This window comes from the organism of the source record quoted next, unplaced genomic scaffold (assembly GCF_019419815.1).
Source record: "Pyrus x bretschneideri cultivar Hongxiangsu unplaced genomic scaffold, Pyrus_bretschneideri_v1 Contig1, whole genome shotgun sequence".
NCBI lineage: Eukaryota > Viridiplantae > Streptophyta > Magnoliopsida > Rosales > Rosaceae > Pyrus > Pyrus x bretschneideri.
In genome coordinates, this window is record NW_025999390.1 from 2342092 (window position 1) to 2368611 (window position 26520).

Sequence of the window (26520 nt, forward strand, 5' to 3'; positions counted from 1 at the left end):
CAAAATCAATGACAAAGATTGGTGAAGATCTGATATTCCAGAAAAAATTATTGTCCGAAAATCAAATAATCCATCGGGTTAGTAATTCATATTTTCAATTTCCGTTCTCTTCACATTTATACATCTTTTACAATTGTGTATGAATTATTTGCTTTGATGACTCAGAATTAGATTTGCGTTTACATTCAATTGTGCTTTTTAATACATGAGTTTTTAACAGGAGTGCCTAATACCTTGAATAATATCACGAATTTCCCCTTTTTGGTTGTTGGTGTTCTGGGTTTTGTGTTCTGCATGCAAGGTGTCTTTTTAACAGGTATAACACTTTCTAAATTATTCGTCGTAATTTTATCTGTTGCATTGCGTCAATGGAGTTTTGATTCATAGTCATTATAATTCTCTAACTTGAATAATATTATTTTGTTGTAAATAATGTTTTCATACAGTGTGTAGTTGAGTATTTATTTGATAGTTTGTTAACCCACATCAAATCTCAGAAAGCAAAGCGTAGGAGGTGACAGAGCCCTTTTTAAACCCGCCATTTTTAACAAGGTTTGATATCTCTCTCTCTCTCTCTCTCACTTTTTTTCATCCCTCCTTATTTATCCACTTGTACCCTTAATATCTATGCAGATTAGCCTCTCATTGGTAAAAAAAAAAATTAATTATTATTCTTTGGTTTATCATTTCACATCTACTAATTTTACCAGTTTGATGCTTGATTTCTTTTTGTCAATTTAATTGCGTTTTCATAGATTACCCAATTGATTTCATTGCTTATTGAAAAATTAGTTAGAGATAGATTTTGATTTTCCTTTGATCTCAAGTAATAATGCAATTCTGACAGGAACAAACGTGGGTTTCATCTTTCTTGTAAGATTATGATTTCGGGTTAAGAAGACAAGGCCAAAGATATTATGTGATTATTTGAAATGGAATGGTTTTTGCAGGGAGTTTGAATGTCTGTTGTGGCTTCAGGAATCAAAAGCAAGTGAAAGGTAAAAGCTTTTCTCTCCTAAGCATTCATCGCCAACAATTACAGCCAGAGCCAGGTATAGGGTTTAGGGTATATCTTTCCTTTTGCTTTCTTTCTACGATTTTTCTGTCCAAATTTCTCTGAGAAAGCTAGGGTTTTGATTTCCATTCTTGGATTAGATTTGTAGATATTCCAATGTATCTCACTTTTCTTTGATTTAATATAATAATCTTGCTCTTGTATTTTAACTTTGCTTTCTTTGCATTAAGATTGTATCTTTCTTGGTTTTCTATATAACCCATGTATTCCGTATATATTTACTTTTGGAATTCTTTGGTGTTGCTATTTTTGTGTTTGGTGTTAGAAGTTAGGTTTCATCTGCTATAAACTTGCATTATTGGGTTATAATCGTAAAGGTTCTAATCAGGCCAGTTGTCGTACGTTACATTGTCCAGTTCAAGCCCTTCTTTGAAAATATTTTAGGGTTCTTTGTTAAACAATGGCAATGTGAAATTAGGAAGCGCATTTTTGTTGCTTAGTTGTAAGATATTTGAGAAGCCGAATAATACACTTAATCAAAGAACCGAAAAGGATGTGGAGGTTTTGATTTCTTGGATAAAAACGAGGACTAAACCTGGGAAGATGCTTAACGCTCAGTAAAGAGACCTGAAATTTATGCATGATAGTCGACTCTAAATCAAAATGTAAGGGAAACTCGACTATGTCCCATTAATGGTTTTTTGGCATAGTTTTCTTATGAGATTTTTGAGGAGTTCTTTGAAGAGTTGATGCGATGTTTGGTGAATCTTCGATTGAAATTTTCAACATTAGCCTTTCTTTCCCAAACCGATCAATTATCAACTTGGATTTCCTTTGAAGTTTATTTTTTGTGTGTAATCCGTGACAGTTTGTAAACTAAAGTTCAGATATGCTTTGTAAACTACAGTTCAGATATGCATGCCTTCATTCATTTGACTTCATTTCACTTTTGTTGTTGAATTTATATACTGTTATAACTAAATTTTTCTCTTTCCTAAATATTTGTAGCTTTATGAATTTCAAATAATAAGGATGGAATGGCTTTTGCAGGGAGTCGATGTGAGGCAGCATGCTGGTTTGGTTTCCGCAACAACTTTAAATTCTAAAGTGGCTATATACTGTAGCTTATCATGTTCCAAAGAACCTGAATGTCAGGTTAAAATATATTGTAGCTTATCAACAAATTTGCTGCCATTGGTGAACAACGAAAAAAGAGTGAAAGATTCCGTTAATTTTAGCCATTGTCAATCATTCAGTTTAACATTGCAGAGTTTTCTTTATCAATTATCTATATGACATAGCATAAAAATTCTTTTTTTTTTTTCCCTTCAATTTGCACGTTTATCTTTTTAAAATGAAAATTTAAAAGGATTATGCAAGATTAGCTCTTCGTCAGAAGTCATGTGCGAGGTACTAACCCTTTCTTGAAGGGAAAAGACCATTGTATCCAGAAACCCCCCCCCCCCCCCCGCGCCCGTCCTCGCTCTACTAGATTTTATTCAGTAGCGCGGGGTTGATGTTGGACATAATGAATCTTATGGCATTAAAGTCTAATTACTACATACTATAGTGTAATTTACACTTCAACTTTTATTCTCATTTTAAACACTTTGTTTGCAGCTATGGAAACAAGTATTAATGTTGTGGATTGACAAAGCAATTTGCATGTGGAATGGGAAATGTAAGATATATGTCAAGAAAAATAAGGGATAGTATACTATGAAGCCACAAACTATTCAAACATGTGATAAAAGTGAGTTGTACTGTGTGGTAGTGTAACAAAGAGATGAGATATATGTATTCTTACTCTTCAACTTACTGTCATAGGTTAATTGTTTAATTTGTTCTCTTACACTATTATTTGATTCGTTCTTGTATTTCTTCCTTTATTATTTACTAACATCTTTGAACATGCTTTCTAGGTGTGCAAGGACCTTTTCTTTTATCACACATTTATATGCGACTTAATTATAATTATATTTTATTTCTTTTTATTTGCAAGTGTATGTTGAATTTTGTTTTTATGACGCGGTAAATAAAACATCTAACACAACACATCTTAAGGGCCGAGAGTGCCCATGATTAAAAAAATTACGTCTCTTTGAATATGCTTCTGCACGTACAAGGAGCCTTTCTTTTATCACACATTTTGCATGCGACTTAATTAGTTATATTCCATTTCCTTTTATTTGTAATTGTATGCCATATTTTAATTTTAGGACGCGGTATGAGAAAGAAAACAACTAACACAACATATTTTAAGATGTGCGTAGTGATAGGATTAAAAGCACACCACAAAGTAGCACACAAATGTCCTATTGATTTTCCTTATTAATACTAAGATTTGCCAACTGTAGCATATGAAAATAAGGGTATTTCTCGCAGAAGATTGTTTTATCTAACTACTTAAAATGTCACAAAAACTGTGTTGCTGTCCCTACTGACCAGTCATCGAAAAATAATTATTAGACCGACTTACACTTATCTAAAGTCTACGAAATTTTATATGAAGACACTAGATACACAGAGCTACACTCACACAAATTTTTGGGATTTTTGGAGTTGATTTGCTATTTAAATTAAATTGAACAAAAACAGAACAGAAACAGATTTTTAAGTAGTTCACAAATTAAGAAAAACGAGTTAGGGGAATTGCTATCCACCACCAAATAATCATGCAAACATGCTATGTTTCATTCAAATTCCTTTCATTTTTGGATGAAGATGCTCAAGTTGGCTCAATGTTAGAACTCAACCTATTACTCTTTCTTATGTTGTATGTTAAGAGAATGGCGTTTTCAACTTAACTTAGTTCCTAACATGCAATCTAGAATGGTGTGTTCATAGATTTAACAAGTAGAAATCATTAAGAACGAAAAGAGTTTGAGTCATCACAAGGCATCGTAAGTACTAGCGTTGTCTTACTTATCCTAGTAATTGATTCACATGTTAATTACAATTAACAATTACTACTCTAGAACATATGTAGGTCCTCATTCGACAAGGGCAGACACACACATATTCATAGCATTAGAATCCTAGATATGCTTACTAAGTATGCATCCGTAGAAAACACATAAAGAATTCATCAATAAGACAAGCAATGAACCAATTTTCATCCATTCATAAAAGTAATTCAAACGAAATGTCATAACAAACTTGCAATCATATTCGGGGCTTCAAACAGCCCCTAACTACTAAAAATTTAGTTACACAATCCTTAAGTTAAAACACAAGATAGACATGAATTTGAGAAAATAGAACCGAAAGAAATCGCCTGAGGCTTTCCCTTTTCTTCCTTCCCCAAAACTTTTAAACCAATTCTTGCTGCATCATTTTCTTCTCCTTAACTCACCCACTAATAGCCATTTAGTGATGACAATAAGTGAGAGGAAATGGTAAAACAATTGTAACTCCTTGGGTAGCCTTTATGCCAATTACTCCCTCTTAATCCTCATCTTTAATTCCATTTCCTCTGATATTTAAATAGGTGTCAGCTGGTTTGTTCTTGATTGCATCAGTTTTGGCTGCTAGTTTTATTGGATTTATTGCTTTCAATGTTTTCTTGTCAGTTACAAACTGCTCAGCCTCTTGGTAACCTTTCAGTGTTAAAACGGCCATAACTTCTTCTAGAAAAATGATATTAACAATCCGCGAAATGTTCCAGAAAATAGACATCCGTAGCTTTCCAAGCATATAAGGCTCATTCTCTAATTCATTCTGAGCTGTCCGCAACTTGCTTCCAAATTCAGCTGACCTGCACAGGCAGTTTTGACGAATTTATTACTTAAAATTCCACTTGTGCTATTTTTCTTTTCTTTACTTGACAAATCCTACAAAACACAAAAACAAAGTAAATAGCTCAAAAATATAAGGAACTAACTAATAAAAGACAAGTGAATTTGATGTAAAATTTATATAAATAAGAGCTTGTCACCTAGCGCCCGTAATTAATAAAAGCCTCTCGCATGTGCGTGAGCGCTTGTGGAGAGGCTAATCAATATATAAAGAGAGAAGGCAAAAATGATGAAATATTCATAATTCCAAAATTGCCCTCTTCCATTAAATTTTCAAATAATATAAGAAATTAACAAACAAAAAAACCCCGCTCCCGCAACTAACTTTATTTTTTTAAATATATTATTATTATTTTGTTTTTGTATTTTTTTGTTTTTTCAAATATAAAAAAAGAGTCAATTGTGACACGCGTGTCCTCATTTAAAAAAATCTATTTATTATTATTATTTTTTTAAGTATGTATTGTGATTGCATTTTGTTATAGTTTGATTTAGAAAATACATTTTTGGAGTAATTATTCATTTTTGACGAGTTTCAATACATAAATAGATTTTTGGAGTGATTATTTATTTTTATTGATTAATATGCAATGTTTGGATCGTCGTTGGAAATTAGGGCCGCCTCTGAATGCTCGTATCGGGTCTCCATAATCTTTAGGGTTTGTGCTTGTTTTTTTTGGGGAACATTTATTTTTTGTTGGATTATTTTGATGATGAAATGATAATTTTTTGATTAGAAAATTGACATAAATAGGTCATTTTATTAATCTTGGGACTAAAATGGGATTTTTTTTTTAATATACACAGAATATGCACACGACATGTACAAGAATACGACAGAAATTACCTTCCCATATAAATGGGTTATTTCATCCAACTCAACGTCACATCTGGGCCCGAGCTCAACCATTTCCCGGGCTCGACTCCGCCGTAGCACAATATTGTTCGCTTTGAGCCCCTACCACACCCTCACGGTTTTATTTCTGGGAACTTACACGAGAACTTTCCAAAGGGTCACCCATCATAGAATTGCTCTCGCGTGAACTCGCTTAACTTCGAAGTTTCGATGAATTTCGAAGCTAGTGAGTTCCTAAAAGGCATCATGCTAATTGGTGGTGGACATGTACATATAAGGCTTACAGGATCTTCACCATTGGGCGATCTGGGATCTTACAATCCACCCCCCCTTAGGGGCCCGACGTTCTCGTCTGCACACTTTCGGCCAGGGAGTGGCTCTGATACCAAATTGTCACATCTCGGCCCAAGCTTGACTCCGCCGTAGCACAATATTGTCCACTTTGGGCCCCGTCCACGTCCTCAAGGTTTTGTTTCTAGGAACTCACACGAGAACTTCCCAGTGGGTCACCCATCCTGGGATTGCTCTTGCGCAAACTTGCTTAACTCCGGAGTTTCGACGAACTCCGAAGCTAGAGAATACCCAAAATGCCTCGTGCTAATTGGAGGTGGGCATGTACATATAAGGCTTACATGATCATCACCCCTGGGCGATCTGGGATCTTACACTCAGTCAGCATTTGCACATTCTCCAAAAATCTCTCTCGCCCAACCCTCAGTTAGAAGAACCCTAACCCCCAAATGTTGTGACCCTTTTCCTCTTCAGTTTTCGACCGGCGCCAACTTTCCAATCTATAAGATTTCACATCACCCAGGGGTGAGGATCCTGTAAGCCTTATATGTACATTCCCACTTCCAATTAGCACGATGTTTTTTGGGCACTCACTGGCTTTAGATTTCATTGGAACTCCGAAGTTAAGCAAGTTCTCATGAGAGTGATCCCAAGATGGGTGACCCACTGGGAAGTTCTCGTGTGAGTTCCCATAAACAAAATCGTGAGGGTGTGGTAGGGGCCCAAAGCAAACAATATCGTGTTACGACGGAGTCGAGCCCGGACTGGGATGTGACGCAATCCCTTCTATAAGTTTTGCAGCCAAGGCGAGTTTGTTATACATCGATTCAAACAATTGCAATGGCAAACTAAAAAGTGAAAAGAAAAAAAAAAAGGGAGGGGGCGTTTTTAGTTAAATTTTCATTATTTGAACTGAGGTTTTCCCAATTTGGGCGATTGATTGTTTTGTACAGTTAATTTGGGGGAAATTAACGAATTAAGCTTTAGGGTTGTGTAATTACATGTATTTTGAAGTTTATTTTGTTCATGGTTTGTTCGATTCATTTGTGCATATTGTGTACTTATCGAGTGCGTGTGCTTTTGATAATGGGTTGTGCATACTGTGTACATATTTTGTGCATGAGCTTTTGATATTGAACTGAACAAATTCTAGGCAAGTCCAATGGTCTAGGTTTAATTAATAATATAAATAAGGCTGTGTGTACATTAATGTATCTACACAACTACTATACTAAACTTATCCTTACCACATAATGACATAATAACCAAACGAAATAATTAAAAAAACCCAACCATGCAAACACGCCACAGTCATGATTGCCCACGAAACCCAACATTGGGTTTAGAAAAATATGGACAATCTAACTGATGCACATGTCATGTTTATGAGATGTACAATACATGACTTTTAAATTGGAGTAAGTGTTGTAGGTATAATTTGCTGAACAATTATGGAGGCCAGAGAGAAGGAGGTGCGGCACATAGAGAGAAAAGAGAGAGCTATGTACTTGTGAGGTGTCTTATATTCCATCTTATTGTGCCTTTATTTATAGTAGTAGGAAAAGTTAAATTCTTACCCTAATTGAAGGCATACAATGAATGTTTGTGTGAGATCCCAATAATTCATTATTGAAAAAGAGAAATATTTGGAAAATTTTGTTAAGCTTATTTATTGAGAATTTATTCTTGAAAAGATAGTGGAGGTGACTACGAGTTCATCTTTCAGATGACTTTTCAGAGCTTGGGTGAATTTTTAATTGAATTTACAAGCTGTAGCTGGCAAGCCACATGACGGCTCCCGGAGATAACAGCAAAATGATGTGTTGGCTGAATGTGGTTGCTCTCCAGATCTTCTTTGTGAGGATTTCGAAATTTTTTAAGTTGTGTTCGTTTATTGTATATTGTGCGATCAGTTTTTGTCAGATATTATTTATGTTTATTTTTAAATAAAATATTTCTAATTGTACAATGTACGATAAATTGACATGATTTGAGGATCCTTGGAATCCTCAAAAAGAGGATATGGAGAGGATTCTCATTCGTGTTGGCTTGTATGGGTGCCAAGTCTTCCACTTGGCAGGTTTCAGTTGGACCTCAAGAAGAAGAAATAAGCTCACCGTGGTTTGGTCGGACAACGACTCGAAAGTGGCTAATCATTTTCGAGCAGTTTTCGGGCCAAACCACGGCGATTTAGCAGTAAAGAAAGATAACATTCTCTTCGTCTCGTCGAGAAGTATGATTTTCATTTTTGAATCACTCGATTTGGTTGAGTATTGAAGAAGTTGTGAACGTTTAAAATTTACCTAGTTTCCAGCGAGTTTTCCAGTTTTCTTGCAAACCAGTCACCTTTCAGGCTATTTTCCGGCCATCTCCGGCAATCATTGGGCTTCCAAATAGGTATAATCTTGTTCTACACTTTCTTATCTTCATTTTAATATATTATGGGTCGAATTTGGTTAAGAATCAATTAAGTTACGAAGCTTTGAAAATTGCCCAAAGAGTTTTTAACAGAATGACCAAAATCATGGATGATGGACAATCTCAAGGACCATTTCTATTGATTTTCAATTTCAGTGACCACTTCTATTGATCATGAAAATCTCAGGGACCATTTTGTATAATAACCCCATCTGTAATGTTCTTATAAATGGTTTTGCAAAAACAGGTGATGTGGAAGCTGCTTGCGACATGTTGATATTTCGTCTTGCTGAGATTGTTTCGTGAAGATTTAATCGGAGGGTTTTGCATGAACTGCCCCCAAAGAATGGCTAAAATGTTAAACGATGTCATCCCAGGTTGCATTGAAAGTAACTGATATAATATAATGACATGTTTACTGATCCGTAATCCGGCAAGGAGGATACTAATCCGGCATGGAGGATAGTATCCTAGGAACGTTGGGACATTCACCACACGAGAATAAAACCGAAAAAGACCAATTATATTTATCTTTAGCAATGACAATGGGATTGTTGAGGGCCTTTTGGCTTTCACTAAAACAGAGAATTTTCTCCATTACCTGTAAATGAAGTAATTTAAACATTCAGAGCAACCTGATCTTGCACTGCAATTTTTTTCTTTCCAACCTTTCTGTCATTAACTACACAATTTTTAGGCTTCCTCTCTACTCTTCCGGGCTCCGAAACAATGTGTTCCTTCTTCTTCCGGCGAGACATGAGAGGGTTTATTTAGAACAGCTTCATTGGCATCTTTTCTCCTCTTCTTTGCCAATTTCTTAGGTTGTACATCAGAATTCTGATGTCGGGCTTCTCGTTCGGTTTCTGCTGATTTTATCTTCAGCAGATAGCTATGCCTTCGTCTCAAAAATCTGAAGCTCCGAAGAGAAAAGCAAATTAGTATATCCTACTTGCGGACAGAAAACATTGGCATACACAAACCAGAAGAACAAAATCATACCGAGTTTCTGCCAAAAGAATGTCTCTCTTCTGCTTTGCAGCTTGCAATTTCTTCTTCTTTGATACAAATTCCTATCAAAACATAAAAAGAAACAATGTTCATACTCATTCATACGATAAAAAAACACAGAAATTAACCCGATTAAATTCCGTTTTGTCCACCTAGTGTTCAACGGATTGCTTCCAAACTTTAGCAATATAAAGACAAGTACTTGATTTTGAATTCATTGGAGATTTAAGATCCTAGAAAATTGAAGCTTTCCTATAACAACTGTTAGTCTAGCATACGCGGGTTAGGTCAGTAGGCAGGGCAGTGTGCCCGACTCTTGTACTAAAGTTCGAATTTCTGTCCCTGTAAGCTAGAGTAGTTTAGAATTTAAATTATACATCGTCTTGTCAGAAAACTGTCAATCTAACATTGGAGTTTGGTAGTTCATTCTGTCGATTCAGAATTATTCTCATTCTTCTTCTCAATCACAACAAACTAACTAGAATATCAAACAAGCATGATAACTAAACAAAATTTTGGCAAGACTTAAACAAAACAAAAAACAAAAAAAGCAGAATTAGACAGAGAAGTTCAATAAGAAAGACAAGACCAGAACAAAAGTGGAACGAAAAACCAAACCTTTTGTCGTTCGAGGTAATCTTGCAGAAGGCTTTCATGTCTGAACTTCATCCTAGTTTCCTCATCAGTAGGCTGAGACCGCTTGGAATTGCCAGCAGCCCTTTTCATCTTCCTCTTCAAAATCCCGAATTAATCACAAAAAATAAACAAAATTCAAGAGACAAAAGTGATCAAATCCAAAACCCAGTTGAACCCTTTTCATCTCCTGCACAAAGCTCGAATCTTTGACCATTAAATAGTGAAAAAAACATAGAAATCCACATCCAATCAGGAAACAAAAATACGATTTTTCAGAGACCCAAAATTACCCTCTCACATTCTTGTCAAAAATCAATCTCCACAGACAAAACCTTAGAGATTAAGCAAATGAAACGAAAACCCAAATCGAAAAAGGAGATAAGGTCTTCGATTCCAGAGAGACAGAGGAGAGAGGGGGAGAGAGAGAGAGAGAGAGACAGACAGTGGAGGAGGGGGAGGAATAATAACAAATAATAATTAATAAATAAATAAATAAAAACAAATAAATAATAAAGGCAATTATCGAGAGAGATGGTTTTTTTGTGTGTATACAGATGGATATCTATCTGTTCTTTTTCGGGTATGCGAGAAGAAACTCTCTGGGTTGTGAGAACCCGAAAAGGCCCATGGAGGTGGGAGATAAGAATACAGAGTAAATGAGTGATGAAGAATTGAAGATGGAATGTTACAGAAGGGCAATTGTGGAAAGTGAATAAAGTTTTGGGTTTGAGAAAGAGGTGTGGTGGGAGTTGGATTGGAGGACATTTGCAGACATACCTAACTTCTCTCTCCAATTTGCCATCTCTCTCTTTTGTTTGTTTTTCCCCTTCCCTAAAGAAACGCAAGTTTTGGCCAGCTTGGAGGCCATTTTAGAGAGAGAGAGAGTAGTCAGATGGGGAGAGAGAGAGAGAGAGAGAGAGAGAGAGAGGAATGGAGAAGAAAAGGGCAGTTCTATATATCAAACTGGCAGCTGTTTGTTCATGGCTTTTTGCAGTTTGTTGGCTTCTAGCTGAGAAAGGCTTTTTTAACCCCCCCTTCGGGGCTTTGAGACGGTGAAGTGTTAAAATTACCAAAATATCCTCATTGAATTTTCAGATTTAAGCCAAGATTCTTATAAATTTATTTCTTTTATTTTTGTCCTTCCCTTGCTAGAATTTTTGAGAGTTGCGATGAGACGTGAAGATTTCATAAAAACTTGATGTTGATTGAAAATCCAATCTTTAAGACCTTTTCTTACATTTGCAAAGTGTATTAATGATCTTTTATTGCAAACTAAGTAATTATGCTACCAATTAAGAACGCATTCGGTAAGATTTGAATTCCGAACCTCTTTCTGACATATTTGATAGAGATCGTCTCTCTAGACTAAATTACCATATGCCCCATCACAACGTCGAAGCTGCAAACACGTTTGGCGAATTGGTCTCAAGTCTCTCAACCCGCTTTGTTTGCGGTTCTAAGATGGCAGCACTCACTGCAAACACACGTTTTATCCAGATGGGTATGGCGACAGTGGCGACAGTGGAACAATCAAGCAGTTGCAATCATTTTACTTATAAAGCTCAAAGATACAGTAAAATTATGTTCAAAACCATCTACAATTTCCAATCGGAGATTCACATTTATGAAAGAGTAAAAACGTGATGCAAATCTCTCTTCCAATTCCACGGTACACAAAGGGCCACTACTTCGATTCACATTCATATGCCCTTGAATGACTTCCCCTTTGAATAACTTCCGGCTGCTACTTCAGTTGGTGAGGATTGCCCACCCTCGGATTCAGTCGACTGTTCAGGCTTCTTGAACTGCACCACGATCATGGTCATGTTATCGCATCCCTCACCATCAGCAGTCGATGGCGCCAAGCACCTATCAAGGGCTCTCTCGCACACCACAGATAGCTTGCTTTCCTGCATGATTTACAATGGTATGTGTCAGAGAGAACTCAGAGAAGTAATAGTTGAGAGCACTCTTACCCCCTTATCAAGCAGCATATCACTTAATACCGAACCACTTCAACTGCGTTGCAAAAGTGTTGTCCGTGTTTTCAAGCCAGAAAAACCAAAGAGAAAGAGAAATATGCACTCACCGAGAGTAGTTGTTCATGTACAAAATCTACCACTTGCTGGCTAGACATACAGTCCCTGTAAGAAATTAACAAAAATATCAACTCAATTTCCGACAATCATACCATAACTTAAAAACATTAAACTGAGTTACCAAAAGCAGAATCATATCAGCAAGCATATATTGCACAAAAAAAAAAAAAATGAAGACACAGAAAGAAAAGCTTAAGACGCATACCAGATGCCATCACATGCTAGCACAATAAATTCGTCGTCATCGCAAAGCTCAACCTAATTAAAATATAATTAAATAAATTAAAATGGAAGACGAAATTATAGCCAATAACTGTTGGTGAATATTTTTGCCTTTACAATAATACAGGTACCAAAACAATTTTGGGAAACTTCAAAATGTAGATAGCCCCAGAAAATATCTTGTGAAAATTTTCAGTGTTGCAAGTATATACATACAGTGTTTATGTCCGGACTGGCAGTTACAATTTGCTTTTCCGCTGGCAAAAATTTATTCTGCTTAAATTCCATGTCACCTGCAGTATATGCAAAATTAATGAGTACGGTAATTACAAAAAGCTCTCCACTTAGCTCCCTCCTCCAGAAATATGCGCATGCACTCAAACACTCAGTGTAGAATACAACAAAGCACCAGTGAATGTATTCCGAGGGAGTTCCAGACATCCATAAGTTCAAACATAATTTAATTCCTTTGGATACAGATCTAACGAAGATTTTGGAAAGCTAGTTTACTAAGAATTCACATGCATGCAGTAAAATTACCTATAGCTCTTGCAAGATTCAAACTTCCATTGACTCGTCCTGCATGGATAAAACCACCAGCTTTTAAAATCCTCTCCTTCTCAAGCTCAAGATCGGGTTTGTGGTCCCTTGACAGATTATAAGCCTGAAAAGAGTAAGTGACGTCAGACAACTATAGACAATTTACAGCAGGAAACAAGAATATATAAATATTCTCAATTATAAACATGTGATCACATATAAATAGCCTTGGAATTTAGACCGCTCATCACTTTTAACCATTTGATATAGAAAAGAAAAGTCTTGATTCTATATTTTAAGCAATCAACATAACAAGAATGCAAAACGACAGAAATATAATAAATTACCTGACCCTTCCTTGATATCACACAGCGCGAATCACCAGCATTTGCCACAACAAGTTGCTTGTTTCGAAGAATTGCAACACAGGCTGTGCACCCAGAAGTTGGACCAGTAAAATCAGAGTGAGGGCCCTGAAAATATAGTTGAGTTTAAATTTATGGAATTGATTGAAATTATGAAATCAAATGAAACAAATTACTTGTACTATCTAAAATCTCTTAGAGTGTGCAGGCATGTCCCCAAGTACTATAGATAATCTCTTGACTGTTTGGTTTAAGATGGATCATCGGAATGTAAAATGGAACATATGGAATTACCAAATGATTAAGTTCTAAATTACCCAAGAATCAAAGTAATCAATTTATTATGCACTAAAGCCAGATAAAGCAGATCAGAATCTGCTCCACAAAGAGACTATAAAGTCAATCAACTCTATGGTTCTTGCACCTACCTCCTCGAAAGCCCAATCATCAGCTTGATCGTTACCATCACTGCTCCTCGGAGACCAAATCAACCCTTCTATCATGCCAGTAAACTTGTTTATCTTATCTCCCAAAACAGCTAACTCTCTCCAACCCCTTTGTCCGCGCATCATTTCATCCATTCTGCATTAAGGATAGGAAATAAAAGTCTATTTTCTTTAAATTCTTAAGCATTTACAACTTGAACAAGCATTACCATCTCAAGTATCTATGATCTCATAGGGATCCAGGACAATATAGGCTTAAACCATATGGCCAATATTATGGCACGATAAGCTCAAGTGATCTTACGGAAGCACAGCCAAAACGATGGAGCTTGACTAATTGTATTCATCCCCTCCTCTTAGAAAACAGTAGAAGGCAACTGAATTTAAGTACATCAAAGGTAGTAACCTGAAAAAAGCTTTTTGAACAGAAGTTCCTATGTCTCCAGCCGCATATGCTTCATTCTTGAGCACTTGTTGGTGCAGATATTTTGCACAGAACTTAGCAACTACCTTGCCTAAAAGATTATTGGATTTAAGTTACATATAATACAAATTATACAATAACTGCAAATATTGCTAATATACTTCACAAAGTGCAAATGCAGGTCAAACAGAACTCATTCATTTGAGAGAGAGGGAAAGAGAGGGCCTCCATAATGATATAGTAACAGAACCATATTAGCTCCAGTGTACATGTCAATACCCAAAATTTCAAATTCTTACCTCCATGGCCATCATAAACACCAAAGAATGAGGTGGATGCATCCAGATCAGGATATGCTGCATGCTAACAAAAGAAATCACAGTAACAAACAGCATGTTAATAATGTGACACAAGTGTCTGAAAACAAAGTAAATAATCACTTGAACTTCCTCTTATACAGGATGCAAAACTTTGGATGAATGCAGGAGAGTTTTTAGTTTTTCCAACAACTTATCAGATAAAGTAAAAAGACTTAGTACAGAGAGAGAGAGAGAGAGAGAGAGAAGTAGATTTTGAGAAGCCAAGAGGGGTTGGTTGGGGAAGCAAGTACCAGATTCTGTACAGTACTACTTCCCACAGTCCGGATTATTTCTCTACTGAGAAAAACAGAAATCACCAGTAAGACTAGTCACATAAACAAACAGACCAAGGGAAACTACAAAGCGACAAGGAAGAAGCAGCCAAACCCAACCCTATAGCTGCACCATCACATGCCACAAGATAATTGACTTCTATCCTAATTAAAAGGACAAATGATAATCAGCCAAGTGGAATTAGATTTATGCAGTCAATTGAACATCTCAAGTAATATCATATTCAGTTGAATCCTAACTATATAGCATGCTAAATAAAGACGGAGAAAGATGCAACAGTATAAACTTCTGAGAATGGACATAAAAGGATTTATGTTTTCAAAACAACTTAGAATAGGAAGAGCAAAGTTTTATGTACTCACAGCATCCTCCATTGTGGCACGCCATCCTTGCATGGAAGACAAACCATATCTGACACAGCCATTCTCGCCATCTTCGGAGAACTTTTCAGTTTTAGGAGTGCTGAGATATACCCCCATTCCAATCTGAAATTAAATAAGAACTCAATCAAAAACTTTAATCCACAATTGAATTCTAAATAGCTACTTTAGTAGCCAGAAACCAAAGGATCTTAGTAACACATTGTACGAAAGTTACAAAAATGCAGGATGTGGATGCACTAGAACTTCTAGATACTCGAACTTATTGCTATTTGGTTATGAAGATGGATATCAATCACCAGGAAACCAAAGAAATGGCAAGAATTTGCCAAACTTTGTAAATCAAATACAGATGTATCAATTCCTCTTCCTCTGTTAGTCTGTTATCATCTCACATGCCACACTATTCGAGACTGGATCAATTCGATCAAAGCCAAACCGCCTGAATTAAACTTTACTAAGTAACGATCAAATGATCCAAACACACACACACACACACACACTTTACTAAGTAACGATCAAATGATCCAAATACACACACACACACACACACACACACACACACACACACACACAAAATCAGATTAAGGAATAAAAATCGCAAACTTTAAGCGCGCGCGCGCGCGCGCACACACACACACACAAAGTCAGATTAAGGAATAAAAATCGCAAACTTTAAGCAAGAATTGGACTAGAAATAAAGAAAGATCAACTTCTTAATTGGGAAACATCAAGACCGCCTTAAAGCGCAAATTATAAAAATAAAAAAATAAAAACCCAGATTTCAATGAAACGAAATTCACATCAAACAGGAAACAATCACAAGATTAATCAAAAGTAAGAAAACCCCAGATGCTAAACTGCAAGATATTGATGAAATGAAACCAAGAAAGAAATTTTACTTAAAGAACAGTATCAATTGAGATGCTTGAGGGTCCTTCACATGCCCAGTGGAGAAGTCCGGTGAAAAAAACAGCCGGCGAGCGGAGTTTTGCCGGAATCTGGGAGAAGACGAAGCGGCAGGAGGTGGGATGAGAGAGTAGAGAGAGAGTGTCAATAATTCTTCAGGAATGACAGAGGAAGAAGAGAGAATGAGGAGAGAAGAGTCAAAGAGCAAATCATCGGAGGAGAGAGAAAGAGAGAGAAGGAAAAAGAGGACTTTTGGAAGACTGGAATCATCTCTTTGGGTAATTCTTCTTGTCACACTATTCATGGATTTTGTAAGCAGAAAATACTTGGGACGGTTTTAGGATTTAAACACTCTTTTTTGTGTACGAAGTTAGTTTGTGTTTTCGTGTAAGAAGTTTAACAGTGTTTTATTCAAGTCGTTTTTTATTGGGTATTTATATTTTCTTTGTAGGAAATTTTGTATATTTTTTGTTGTAATTTTAAGTACGAAGTCAAACAATGTTTTTATTTTATGTTCAAACATTAGATTAATTATCGACAGAGTTTGAATTCATCGTATGCAATGACTTAATATTTTTCTACCACTGTAATAAAAGGCCACAAACGAAGTCAAACAGTATTTTCAAGTTGTCTTTTTTTTTTTTTTTCGGGCATTTGTAGTTTCTTTATTGAAAATTTTCTGAATTCTACGTTAAGGAGCCGAACAATTTTCTTTCAAGCCCCCGTTTTCCTCTCGGCCTGTCGGACACGTATATTTTCTTGGAAATTTAATCTTATATAACAGAGTTTTTAGGTTTACGTAGAAAATCACGTCCAAAGATATATAATTTTTTAAATTAAAAATTGATAAACATAGATGATATAGTGCAACAAAATTTTAATTTTGGTACATCGATTCAATATTTTTATCATGTAAAAAATTGCAAGAAATCCTATAGCTCATGTGAAATTACTCTAATTTTTACCCCTTTTACTTATCTCATTCCCTCAAAAGCTATAAACTAAAAAAAAAAAAAAAAAAAAAAATACATGAGCAAAACCAAATGCAGATAAAAACACTTTGTAATGTGTTTCAAGTTTTTGGCTATGTCGGCAAAAAGGCAAAGCAAAAACTTGTTAGAGTATTAATCACCGACTTAAAAATATGACAAAAACAACCAAAGAAACGAGAAAGGGACTCGTACTTTGGTCCATTTGTAGGCATTTCTAAAACAGGTGGCGGCAGCACATAGATAACAAACCACCCACTAATACACGAAACAAAGCCATTAATCCAAAAATAGACTCATAATTTTGTTTTCCCAAAAAGGAATATAGTTTTTTGCATTTAGAGACATTCGTAAATCGCGTGGCACCGTAGAGAAATTTGTAGTGTATGTAATTGATAATATGTTTCTAACTTTAAGTTTTTTTTTATTAAATAACTGTCGATTGTGGTATTTGAACTTATGATATACGATTCAATATTTAACATTAAATAATAATAATCCCATTTGTCATTATATTGTATCTCTAAAGGATTAAAACCAAACTATCATAACAATTTTTTGGACAAGTTCTTGTTTGAGAGACAAGAAAATGAGAGATTTTTAAGTGAGCCAGGAACAAGGTTCGGTATACCAAATATCAAATTTGCTTGAGAAAAAAATTTCAACCACTTGTATGAAGACACTTGATATACTAAGCTGTGTTTTTTACACACCGAAAAATAAGGAGAGAATGAAACTAGTAAAATCCTAGTCCTCCTAGGGACATGCTAAACAAAGTTTATCGAAGTGTAATTCAGACGCAATTTTAAAGTGGTTCTACAGTTTCCATCATTTTATAACAGTCATTCTTTAAGCAATGTTTGGTTTATAGACGATAAGATCTACTTTGGACATGATATGATAGAATATCAAATCCCAATGCCCTAGCAACCCAACATATACACTGAAAAAAAGACTTACACGTACACTTATGTTTTAAAATGTCATTTTAATATTTTGAATTCATAATATAATATCACGGATATTTCAGATTACGTATAAAAAAATTTTGTACATTTCACACCTTTCGTATTTCTCTTCTTTGACCCCTTCGTGTCCACAAAGGGACAAATAACTAATGGTCCGCAGAAAATTAAAAAAGATCCCTAATACAGAGAATCTGAATCCGATTAAACAAAATCCTCATAGTTATCAGCAGGAATAATTAAATGAAAAATATCTTTTGGTTGATTGGTGCAACAAATTGACTTGTCTCCTAACAAAAATGGTGGCCACCAAAGGCAAATCTAACATCACCTACTATTGGTGTCTTAGTGCAAACCCACTACGGGCCAGGTTGTACATGATCTCTTTGTTCCACCAACATTGTTTGCCGCTGGAACAATCTATATTGGATCTTGTGGTCCTCCAATTTTGGGGCCAGGTACACTGCAGGTACTTTATGGGTACCCCAAATTGTAAATGGGTTAAAAGGGTCTCCAATGGTAGCTGAGTTAGAGTTACTCGAATTGGTTGATGATTGACAAGAATTTGTCTTGTAATCGGGTGTATTTTTGTTATATTTATCTTTCTGATAATGTGACTTGAAGTCTAGAAATTGTGTTATATGATGAGAATAAAAGTTTGTCTAATAACCGGTTGTATCACCCTCTTTTATCTATCTCTCTCATCACGTGACTTGAAATTTCTCATCAACTGATATAAAGTATTGACGTTTATTATCGTGACTTGTGAATTAGGTTGGGTCTTTTTGGTATGGTTTAGGGGAGGATGATGTATTTGCATTGATGTAAGTCCAAATGCCAAAAGTCATGACACACAATTATTCTATAATATATTGAAATTCTTAGTTTTTATTTTATTTTTATAAGACGATACTTTTTATACTTCAATATACATGAAGGGTACTAAATTTGGATGCTTCGGGTCCAGGACGGGTACATTGTCCTGGCTAATTGACCTGATCCATGTTTACTATTGAGCTTTTGATTGCAGCTAGGGTTTGTGTATCTCACTCAACACCAACCTCCCCAGCCAAAAACTTGTGAAACCTTCCATTAACTTGTATTTCACTGCAGCCAGCAGTCTTAACCATGCCTGAATCATTCATCAATTTTCTCCATCTTTCTGCTTCTTCCCACTGACCACAAGATGCATACAAGTTAGAAAACATCATGTATTCCCCATGGCTCAAGCACCAATCCCTCTTCACAACAAGCTCCATTGCTTTCTCCCCAGCTTCAAGGTCCTGGTGAATCACACAAGCACTAAGCAGAGCTCCTAAGACCGACTCCCCGGGCTCAAACGGCATCCTCTCGATGAGTTGAAAAGCCGAGTCAAAGTGCTCGGCTCTGCTTAAGAGATCAACGACGCATCCATAATGCTCCGCCTTTGGAGTGATTCCAAAATCCCTTTTCATGCAGTCAAACATTTCACATCCCTCTTTCACCAACCCTGCATGGCTACAAGCACTCAGAACACCAATGAAGGTTATGTCATCTGGCTTTATGCAATTCACTCTCATTTGGTTGAACAGCTTCAGAGCAGCGTACCCGAAACCATGAAGCGCAAGGCCGGAAATTAGGGCATTCCAGCAGTAGATATCCTTAGTTTTCGACTTGTAGAACACTGCTAAGGAGTTGTGTATACTTCCACATTTGGCGTACATATCTATCAGCGCAGTTACTACATGGGGGCTCGAGGCCTGCTCAAGATTTTCGGCGTAGATGTGTATATTTACGCCTGTTTCGAGTGATCCCAAGTGAGAGCAGGCAGATAAAGCGCCGGTCAGAGTCAGATAATCAGGTTTGACGTCTCCAGCCTTCATTCTGTAGAACAAATCAATAGCTTTGGTGTAGAGTTGGTTGTTTAAGTAACCCATTACCATTGTGTTCCAAGTAATGACATTTCTCTCTGTCGTTGCCTCGAACAGTGTACACGCTTCAGCTGTCTCTCCAGCGTTCATACACGCCAATATCATCGAGTTCCATGAGACAACGTCTTTCTCAGGAATTCGATCAAAAATACTTCTGGCAGAGGCTACGCTTTGTGCGCCTGCAAACCCAGAGATCATGATGTTGAAGGATGAAAGGTCCCGTGAAGGCATTGTATCGAAAATTTCCATTGCATTATCCATCTGGCCACAAGAAGCGTACACATCTAACATGGAGTTCCATGCTACCGCATCTCTTACAGGCATTTTATCAAACACCTTACGAGCATTAACAAGGAGTCCGAGAGAAGAGTACATTTTCAGTAGAGCGGTTTGGACAAAAAGATGGTCACAGAAACCGGTTTTAACTGTCTGGCCGTGGAGCGTTAACCCGATACGCAAACACGAAGCATTGCCTGCTGCTTTAAGCAGAAGGGGAAATGTGTAGTTATCAGCAGAGAAGCCAAGTTTCTGCATATCAATGTATGAATGTATTGCAAGCTCCACATTCCCCTTCAGCGCTTGATTCCTTTCGATTTGATTCCACCTTCGCAGGTCGGAACTGCCAGAAGATGGCGAGGGGGAAGTGAAGTTGCAGGTCACAAGTGCCATATCAGTATCCAGAATTCAAAACGAGGAAGACGAAGGCTATCCAAGATGTCAAGCCATAAGGTAGAAATTTATAGAAGCTGACAATAATATCCATGGAGAAAATTTAAGGCCACATACTGGCCAGGTACAAAATCAAGAGTAAATGGTACACAGGCTGCAAAACTAATTTAACAAAAGGATGGTGCAAGATCCTATTCCGTTTCGATTGTTCCCGGAAAAAATTAACCCGAGCTCAAGAGGAATATAGGACATCATGTTCCTCAGCTTAACGAACAAAACTTGAACTAAAACCCCCAAAAAGAAATATACAACTGAATAAAATATGTGGGAGGAAGAAGCAAACTGCTGCTCTACGCCACCGGAAGCCAAATGCCAAACAACTTTCCTGTGTTGACTAAAACTAGCATGAATCAAGACAGCAAGCTCTCACAAGCCTGGACCTCAGTTTCCTGGGTGACCAAATATTCCTGCCCGGAAGGGCTGGATGCAACGCCCTTCTTAGCAGAACCAAAGATGGCTGTCCGGAACATGTCATCTTCCACCTTCTTCAGAATTTGCGTCACAACCTTGAAGTCCAACACCTTCGCCAGAGCCAACTTCCCAAGAATCTCACCAAAATTAGTTGGCGCTTTTGGCAAATCAATGCCAATGTCATCCAACATTGACCCGTAAAGAAGGCACCCGGTTCCTATATCAACAGATGTCAACACATTTTTATTGACCAAGAACTCAAGGAGCTTTATAACAGGTTCTACACATGGTGGGATCTTTTCCAGAGCAAGGTTAATAGCTTCCTTAACAACCTCCGGATGGTAAGTTGGGGCTTTCAGCTCCTCCACACATTGAAGTGCTTCATCAAGAATCCGAACACTGAAATACTCCTCCAGCAGAGATACAGTTTTCCTTTGTAAAACAGCCAGATTTGATATAGCTGCAGGAGCCAAGGGCTTAGAAGAATTTGATACAGTTGCAGGAGCCAGAGGTTTCTCCGTTGGAATTGGTGTTGCAGCTGGAACTACAGGTTTGGGATTTTGAGTAAGAGCTTCTACTCGGGAAGGAGGGCCACCAGCTCCCAATAAGGCACTTGTTTTCCCAGCTATCATGCCACCACTGCCTTGAGGTAAAAATTTTGAATTAAGTGAAGGTGTTTTGCTAATCAACGGTGGCTGGGCACGACTGGCAGATTGGGACCCCAAACCATCACGCTTGGTCATTGAACGGGATCGATAGACCTCCCAATCGTCATTTTCAAGACCAGGCATTCCTGGCATTTTCCTGGTCCCGGGCATTCCAGGCATAGGCCTGGTAAGAGGAAACCCTCCGGGGCTCAAATCCCCCTGGGAAGCAGCATTGCGAGCATTTCTCATCATTGCTGTTGCACCTGCACGCAACCCTAGATTCTTTTCTGCATCTGAATGGATTTCACTAATGGTCTTTGCTTTCACCTTCCAAAACAGAGGGAAAAACAGAAGTTAGATTCACAAATCCCACTATGATGTACCACAATGCATTCTATGGTTACCTCCTCACAACAAAAGACAAAATGACAACGGTATGTATACTCACCTCTTCACGCCTAGGGACCCAGCTGTTAGACCGCAAATCAAGAACATCACGGACCATGAACCTCAACCGTGGTGCAAGTTGGGTGTTTGTAGTCAACTCCTTCAACCTATTAAAATAGCTATCATTGATTTGCCGAGCCTTTTGGCTCTCATCCAGCTGCTTACCTATGGTGTTGAAAAATTGGCATATTGCCTCAACATTCTCCTCAGCAGGGCATGTTTTGCCATCACCCAGAAGCTCCTGTGTTAGACAAAAGTGCAGAGTTAGTACAGCACTCAAATTCCTATACAAAACAAACCAAAAAAAAAAAAAAAAACCCAAACAACGTGAATGAAAACTAGAAAGAACCTGAACAATATGGTGGACAATCTTCTCAGGCACCATTTTTTGCTTTAATAGTTCTCCAATAAGGCGTATGTTTCCTAAAGTTCGCAACTTAAGCATTCGTTCTTTATCTCTGCATTCCATTTCTTGCTCAGGAGCAGTCATCTGCCTAATTTCTGCCCTCAAGTTGTCAGCACCTTCAAAAGCCTCTTGGCAATTATTCAACAGAACACGTTTAAATGTGATTTCTTTCCCACCAGCCTCCTCAGGTGGGAAAGGAGGAAGTTTTGCATTAAGATCTGAGCATAAAAGCGCATACATAGGACAAAACGTTGGTTCCAGCACAGCCTTATCAAATATCAGAAAGATAACATCCTGCAATTCAAATTGAACCCTCAAACTCATCAGCAGGAAAGTAATAACTCAGTATGGAGTGAGAAGTATCCAAATACATTTCATTATTACAAACCTTTAAAATATCTGGAGTGGTAATTCCAGAATCAATCAGTTGGCCCTTGAGAATGTCAAACTTCTCCGGGGTCAATTTGTTCAGTATACTGCACAAAAATTAGAACATTTTTCATAAGATTATCACATAACAAGCAGTTGCACAAAAAATAAAAATAAAAATCTAGCTTATATTAAATTGCATCCTTTTAAAATGTAGAACAGATCATAAAAGCAAATCTTCAAGCTGATAGGAATCAGAGAATTAATTACCCTTTCACTGTCTTCAAGACACGATCCTTCTCAGAGAGTGTTCCTCTTCGAGCTGACCATGGAACTTCTGCCTTAATGAGGGCAGGAGCAGGGCCTACCTGGTGTTTTCAGAAAGTTAGAAAAAACAAAAAATAACACTACTGGAACGAAAATTATTCCAAGATCTAAATAAGCCAGTACCAAATACATGCCAATATTTTGGTGCCTACTATTACTAGCAACCTAAACTTATTTGCTAGTATTCATTGCATTGAACAAGAAATCAGGAAGAGTAAACAAATCTGATCTGCAGTATAGCATGCAAAAACATAAAATCTTAAGAAACGGGAGACCATGTATATCCATTACACAATTGGATAACAACTTATTACCACTTGGTTACCAGAAATTTGCGTCCTTCCAAACTGGGAATTTATTTGGTCCTGCTGGTTATTGAATTCCTTTTTATCCTCTTCGGAAGCAGGTGCAGATCGACCACGCCAATCGCGGTTATCTGGCTCGGAATATCGACCTTGGGTTTGAAGTTGCAGCTAAAGAAAATTGAAGGAAAAGTTTTGAGCAAAAGGATAAGTGTATCAGACTTCGAATTATAGGACAAAAAGTTTAATTGAATGAACCCAATAACATGAACTCAACAGTTGTAACCACAAAAACTCATATTAATTAGTTTACTGTCCAGAACAATAACATAGTTGCATGGTAGAAGAGAAAAGTAATTATACTCACATTGGTAGTATCTGCATGACCCCAAGCAGGATCCTCTGTAACAAACTCAGCATCTATTTCTCGTTTAACCTTCAAAATTTCTTCAGGGATAGTAGTGGCCGCCTATACCAAAGGTAAGATCGTCATACAAGAAAAACACTATCATCCCCACCTTCCAGGATAGATACTATGAAACATTCTACTTATCTTCATAGTGCTCCATAACGTAGTTAAAGAACAATAGTAGCTATAAAGAAAAGTGATCACACAACAGTACCTCCCTAAGCTGCAATAGCTGATCCCTACTATATCGAACTCGCTCACGACCTTCAAACCGCAAGTCACCAGTCTGTAACAAGAAGACAGGTAAAAGAGTTGAAACATATGAAGGGTAATCCTCAGTAAATGAGCTATACACCTCAAAACAGAAATAAGAAAGCACACACAAAGAAGATATGTTATCAATGAAGAGTGAGGATTCGATCATAAAAGAACATATGCAACCTAAAGTGAAAGACATGTCAAATTATTCCACACGTATGAGTAAGAAATCACAATCAACAGACAGCAGCCATAATTATATTTAAGAAGCTTAACATGTAATGTCGGTCCTTTATGGGTATTGCAGACTCATTGCAAGCCCACCTAAAAACCCGACATAAAACTCTTCGTCCATATTTACAGCTGGTGCACATTCTTGAGAGCCCTGCCAAGAATTAGGACGTTTAAATCTTAAAATATCAAATTTACCCTAGTTCGACGACAAACTCCTTTTCCAATTATCTCAAAGTTGAATTTTGGTTTAGGATCACAAAAGAGCATACTCTCCGAGGATTTAACAGAATAATGTGACTGAAAGATCCAATTTTTACAATGAGTTCAATTTCAATTTCTCCAACCAATAATGGAATTCAAAACAAAAACGCATACAATTCAAAACTCGACATCGAAAATCGACCAGAAACAAGAGAAAAAGAAAAGTCTTCGGATTTATTAAACCTCCAGAGTACCAGATCCACATACACATTCATGTACACATACAAATATCTATACAAAAGTATATTTTTCTATGTGAGAGAGGAGCTAGAGTAAGGAGGGACCTTGAAGGCGGGAGCGAGGCCGGTACGGGACGGAAGAGCCTGAGCATCAGAAGAGTTGGAATCGAAGCGAGCCGTGAGGAATCTGGGAGCACGGAGGCCGCCGGCGCCGCCAGGTCTCAAGCTTATCAACGTCGGATCCGCCATCATAACTCGCCGCCGTCGATCTTTCTTTTCCGACTAGATAAGTGGAAGAGAGTGCAGCCGCACTAAGAGAGACGGGGGCGTTTGGAACAGTGGATAGGGTTAGGATTTTGTGTTTGAAGATAGAGACGGGGAGGCAGTTTCTCTCTCTCTCTCTCTCTCTCTCTCTCTCTCTCTCTCTCTATATATATATCTATAGGCGTAGGAAGTTTAGGCGTCTGGCAGCAGCGCGCTCCAAAAGGGCAGAGAGACGGAAACGTAAACCCTATTTAGTCTACAAAATATTTAAAGAGAGAAACCCTTCCCGGTTGTCGTTTTAACGCTTTAATTTTCGGAAACGCTATTACATAAATGGTAGCAATCATCATTTAATTTTAATTAAATTAGAGTAATAGTTTTTTAATTAAAAATTCATTACCATTAATCCTTCAACTCATCAAAATGTTTAACTATGATCATTTTCGTTAATTTCGTCATAATTTTGTCAAAATGTGTCGATTTTGATCAAAATGTTTTTGGAAAAACCATTGTTACAATTGGGTCTCTCAAATCAACAAAACGTGTAGCTATGATCATTTTTCGTCAACTTCATCAAAACTTTGTCAAAATGAGTTATGTTAGAATGACTATTGCTACAATTGGGTTAAAGTTGAGGATCCAGTTGAGTTAAAGTTGAGGGACCAATGGTAATGGATTTTTAGTTGAGAGACCATTACTCCAATTGAGTTAAAGTTAAGGGACCATTACTACAATTTATTCTTACGAAATTAAGATAAAATATTCCAACAAAAATTAACTAAAGGAGATATAATTCAATTCCAATCCCACCAAAACAATTTTTTTTTTTTCAGGAAATCGTCACGTGATACATCGTGACATGCAACAAAGTCTTAAATGATTGATTGGGAAGTTGTCGTGTACGCGTGATATCAACGTGATTTTTTTTTTGGTAGAAAATTGAGTCGTATGTTGTCGGTATTATCAGTTAACTGAAATGTTTGACGTTATGTGACAAGTTACTACATGTTGCAAAGTCTAGAAGATTCGTCATAAAAATTCTTTATTCGGTAGTAAATTAGTAATTCCACTAAAGAGTAAACGTTTAGATGGTGTCGTGCAAAATTGAAGTTCAATTTTATTTTTAAATTTTTGGTTGCAATGATATTTTCTTGGTTTGAACCTCCTTTGGTAGAAACAAAAGGTTTCCAAAACTTTAAACCTTTTGTTTCCTTCAAAATACTAACTTAAATTAATTAAATATTTTCCAAATTGGATTATTTATTTTGATAGTTAATTTATATTTTACTTTTATAGCATTGACTCTTCATCTTGTACTAGTTGAGTCAGAAAAAGAAAGGAAACGTGCCTATAC

General features: G+C 36.9%; 4 protein-coding genes and 1 non-coding gene across 7 annotated transcripts; all 5 read right to left on the bottom strand.

The window, feature by feature from the left end:
- Positions 1 to 8879: 8879 nt before the first annotated feature.
- On the bottom strand, positions 8880 to 11023 carry LOC103953525. Its single transcript, XM_009365277.3, has 3 exons — positions 10004 to 11023; positions 9377 to 9447; positions 8880 to 9287 (listed from the first exon to the last, which is right to left on the bottom strand). The coding sequence occupies exons 1-3, from the start codon at positions 10109 to 10111 to the stop codon at positions 9071 to 9073; spliced, it is 396 nt and encodes a 131-aa protein (XP_009363552.2). The 5' UTR covers positions 10112 to 11023; the 3' UTR covers positions 8880 to 9070.
- A 520-nt stretch (positions 11024 to 11543) lies between these two features.
- Positions 11544 to 16378, bottom strand: LOC103953519 (probable protein phosphatase 2C 60). 2 transcript variants are annotated; one of them, XM_048578807.1, is made up of 13 exons: positions 16053 to 16378; positions 15133 to 15255; positions 14869 to 14913; positions 14728 to 14773; positions 14417 to 14480; positions 14100 to 14208; positions 13676 to 13829; positions 13230 to 13355; positions 12883 to 13006; positions 12559 to 12635; positions 12326 to 12378; positions 12111 to 12165; positions 11544 to 11931 (listed from the first exon to the last, which is right to left on the bottom strand). In XM_048578807.1, exons 1-13 carry the CDS (start codon positions 16361 to 16363, stop codon positions 11722 to 11724), a joined length of 1497 nt encoding a protein of 498 aa, XP_048434764.1. In that variant the 5' UTR covers positions 16364 to 16378; the 3' UTR covers positions 11544 to 11721. The 2 variants fall into 2 exon arrangements, with proteins under 2 accessions (XP_048434764.1, XP_009363542.2); XM_009365267.3 differs by lacking the exons at positions 14728 to 14773; positions 14869 to 14913 and having other exon boundaries at positions 16053 to 16193.
- Positions 16379 to 18860: 2482 nt separating this feature from the next.
- Positions 18861 to 20607, bottom strand: LOC103953510 (pentatricopeptide repeat-containing protein At3g29230-like). The gene has a single exon (XM_009365253.3). The coding sequence runs from the start codon at positions 20590 to 20592 to the stop codon at positions 19060 to 19062; it is 1533 nt and encodes a 510-aa protein (XP_009363528.2). The 5' UTR covers positions 20593 to 20607; the 3' UTR covers positions 18861 to 19059.
- Positions 20608 to 20640: 33 nt separating this feature from the next.
- Positions 20641 to 25216, bottom strand: LOC103953502 (eukaryotic translation initiation factor). Of its 2 annotated transcripts, none has more exons than XM_048578818.1 (9): positions 25008 to 25216; positions 24185 to 24256; positions 23929 to 24030; positions 23585 to 23732; positions 23203 to 23296; positions 22952 to 23039; positions 22507 to 22857; positions 22159 to 22398; positions 20641 to 22037 (listed from the first exon to the last, which is right to left on the bottom strand). In XM_048578818.1, exons 1-9 carry the CDS (start codon positions 25152 to 25154, stop codon positions 21003 to 21005), a joined length of 2277 nt encoding a protein of 758 aa, XP_048434775.1. In that variant the 5' UTR covers positions 25155 to 25216; the 3' UTR covers positions 20641 to 21002. The 2 variants fall into 2 exon arrangements, with proteins under 2 accessions (XP_048434775.1, XP_048434774.1); XM_048578817.1 differs by having other exon boundaries at positions 23203 to 23300; positions 23574 to 23732; positions 25008 to 25215.
- Positions 24503 to 24609, bottom strand: LOC125480257. Its single transcript, XR_007260640.1, has one exon. It is a non-coding gene; the product is annotated as a small nucleolar RNA snoR103 (small nucleolar RNA).
- Positions 25217 to 26520: the final 1304 nt, after the last annotated feature.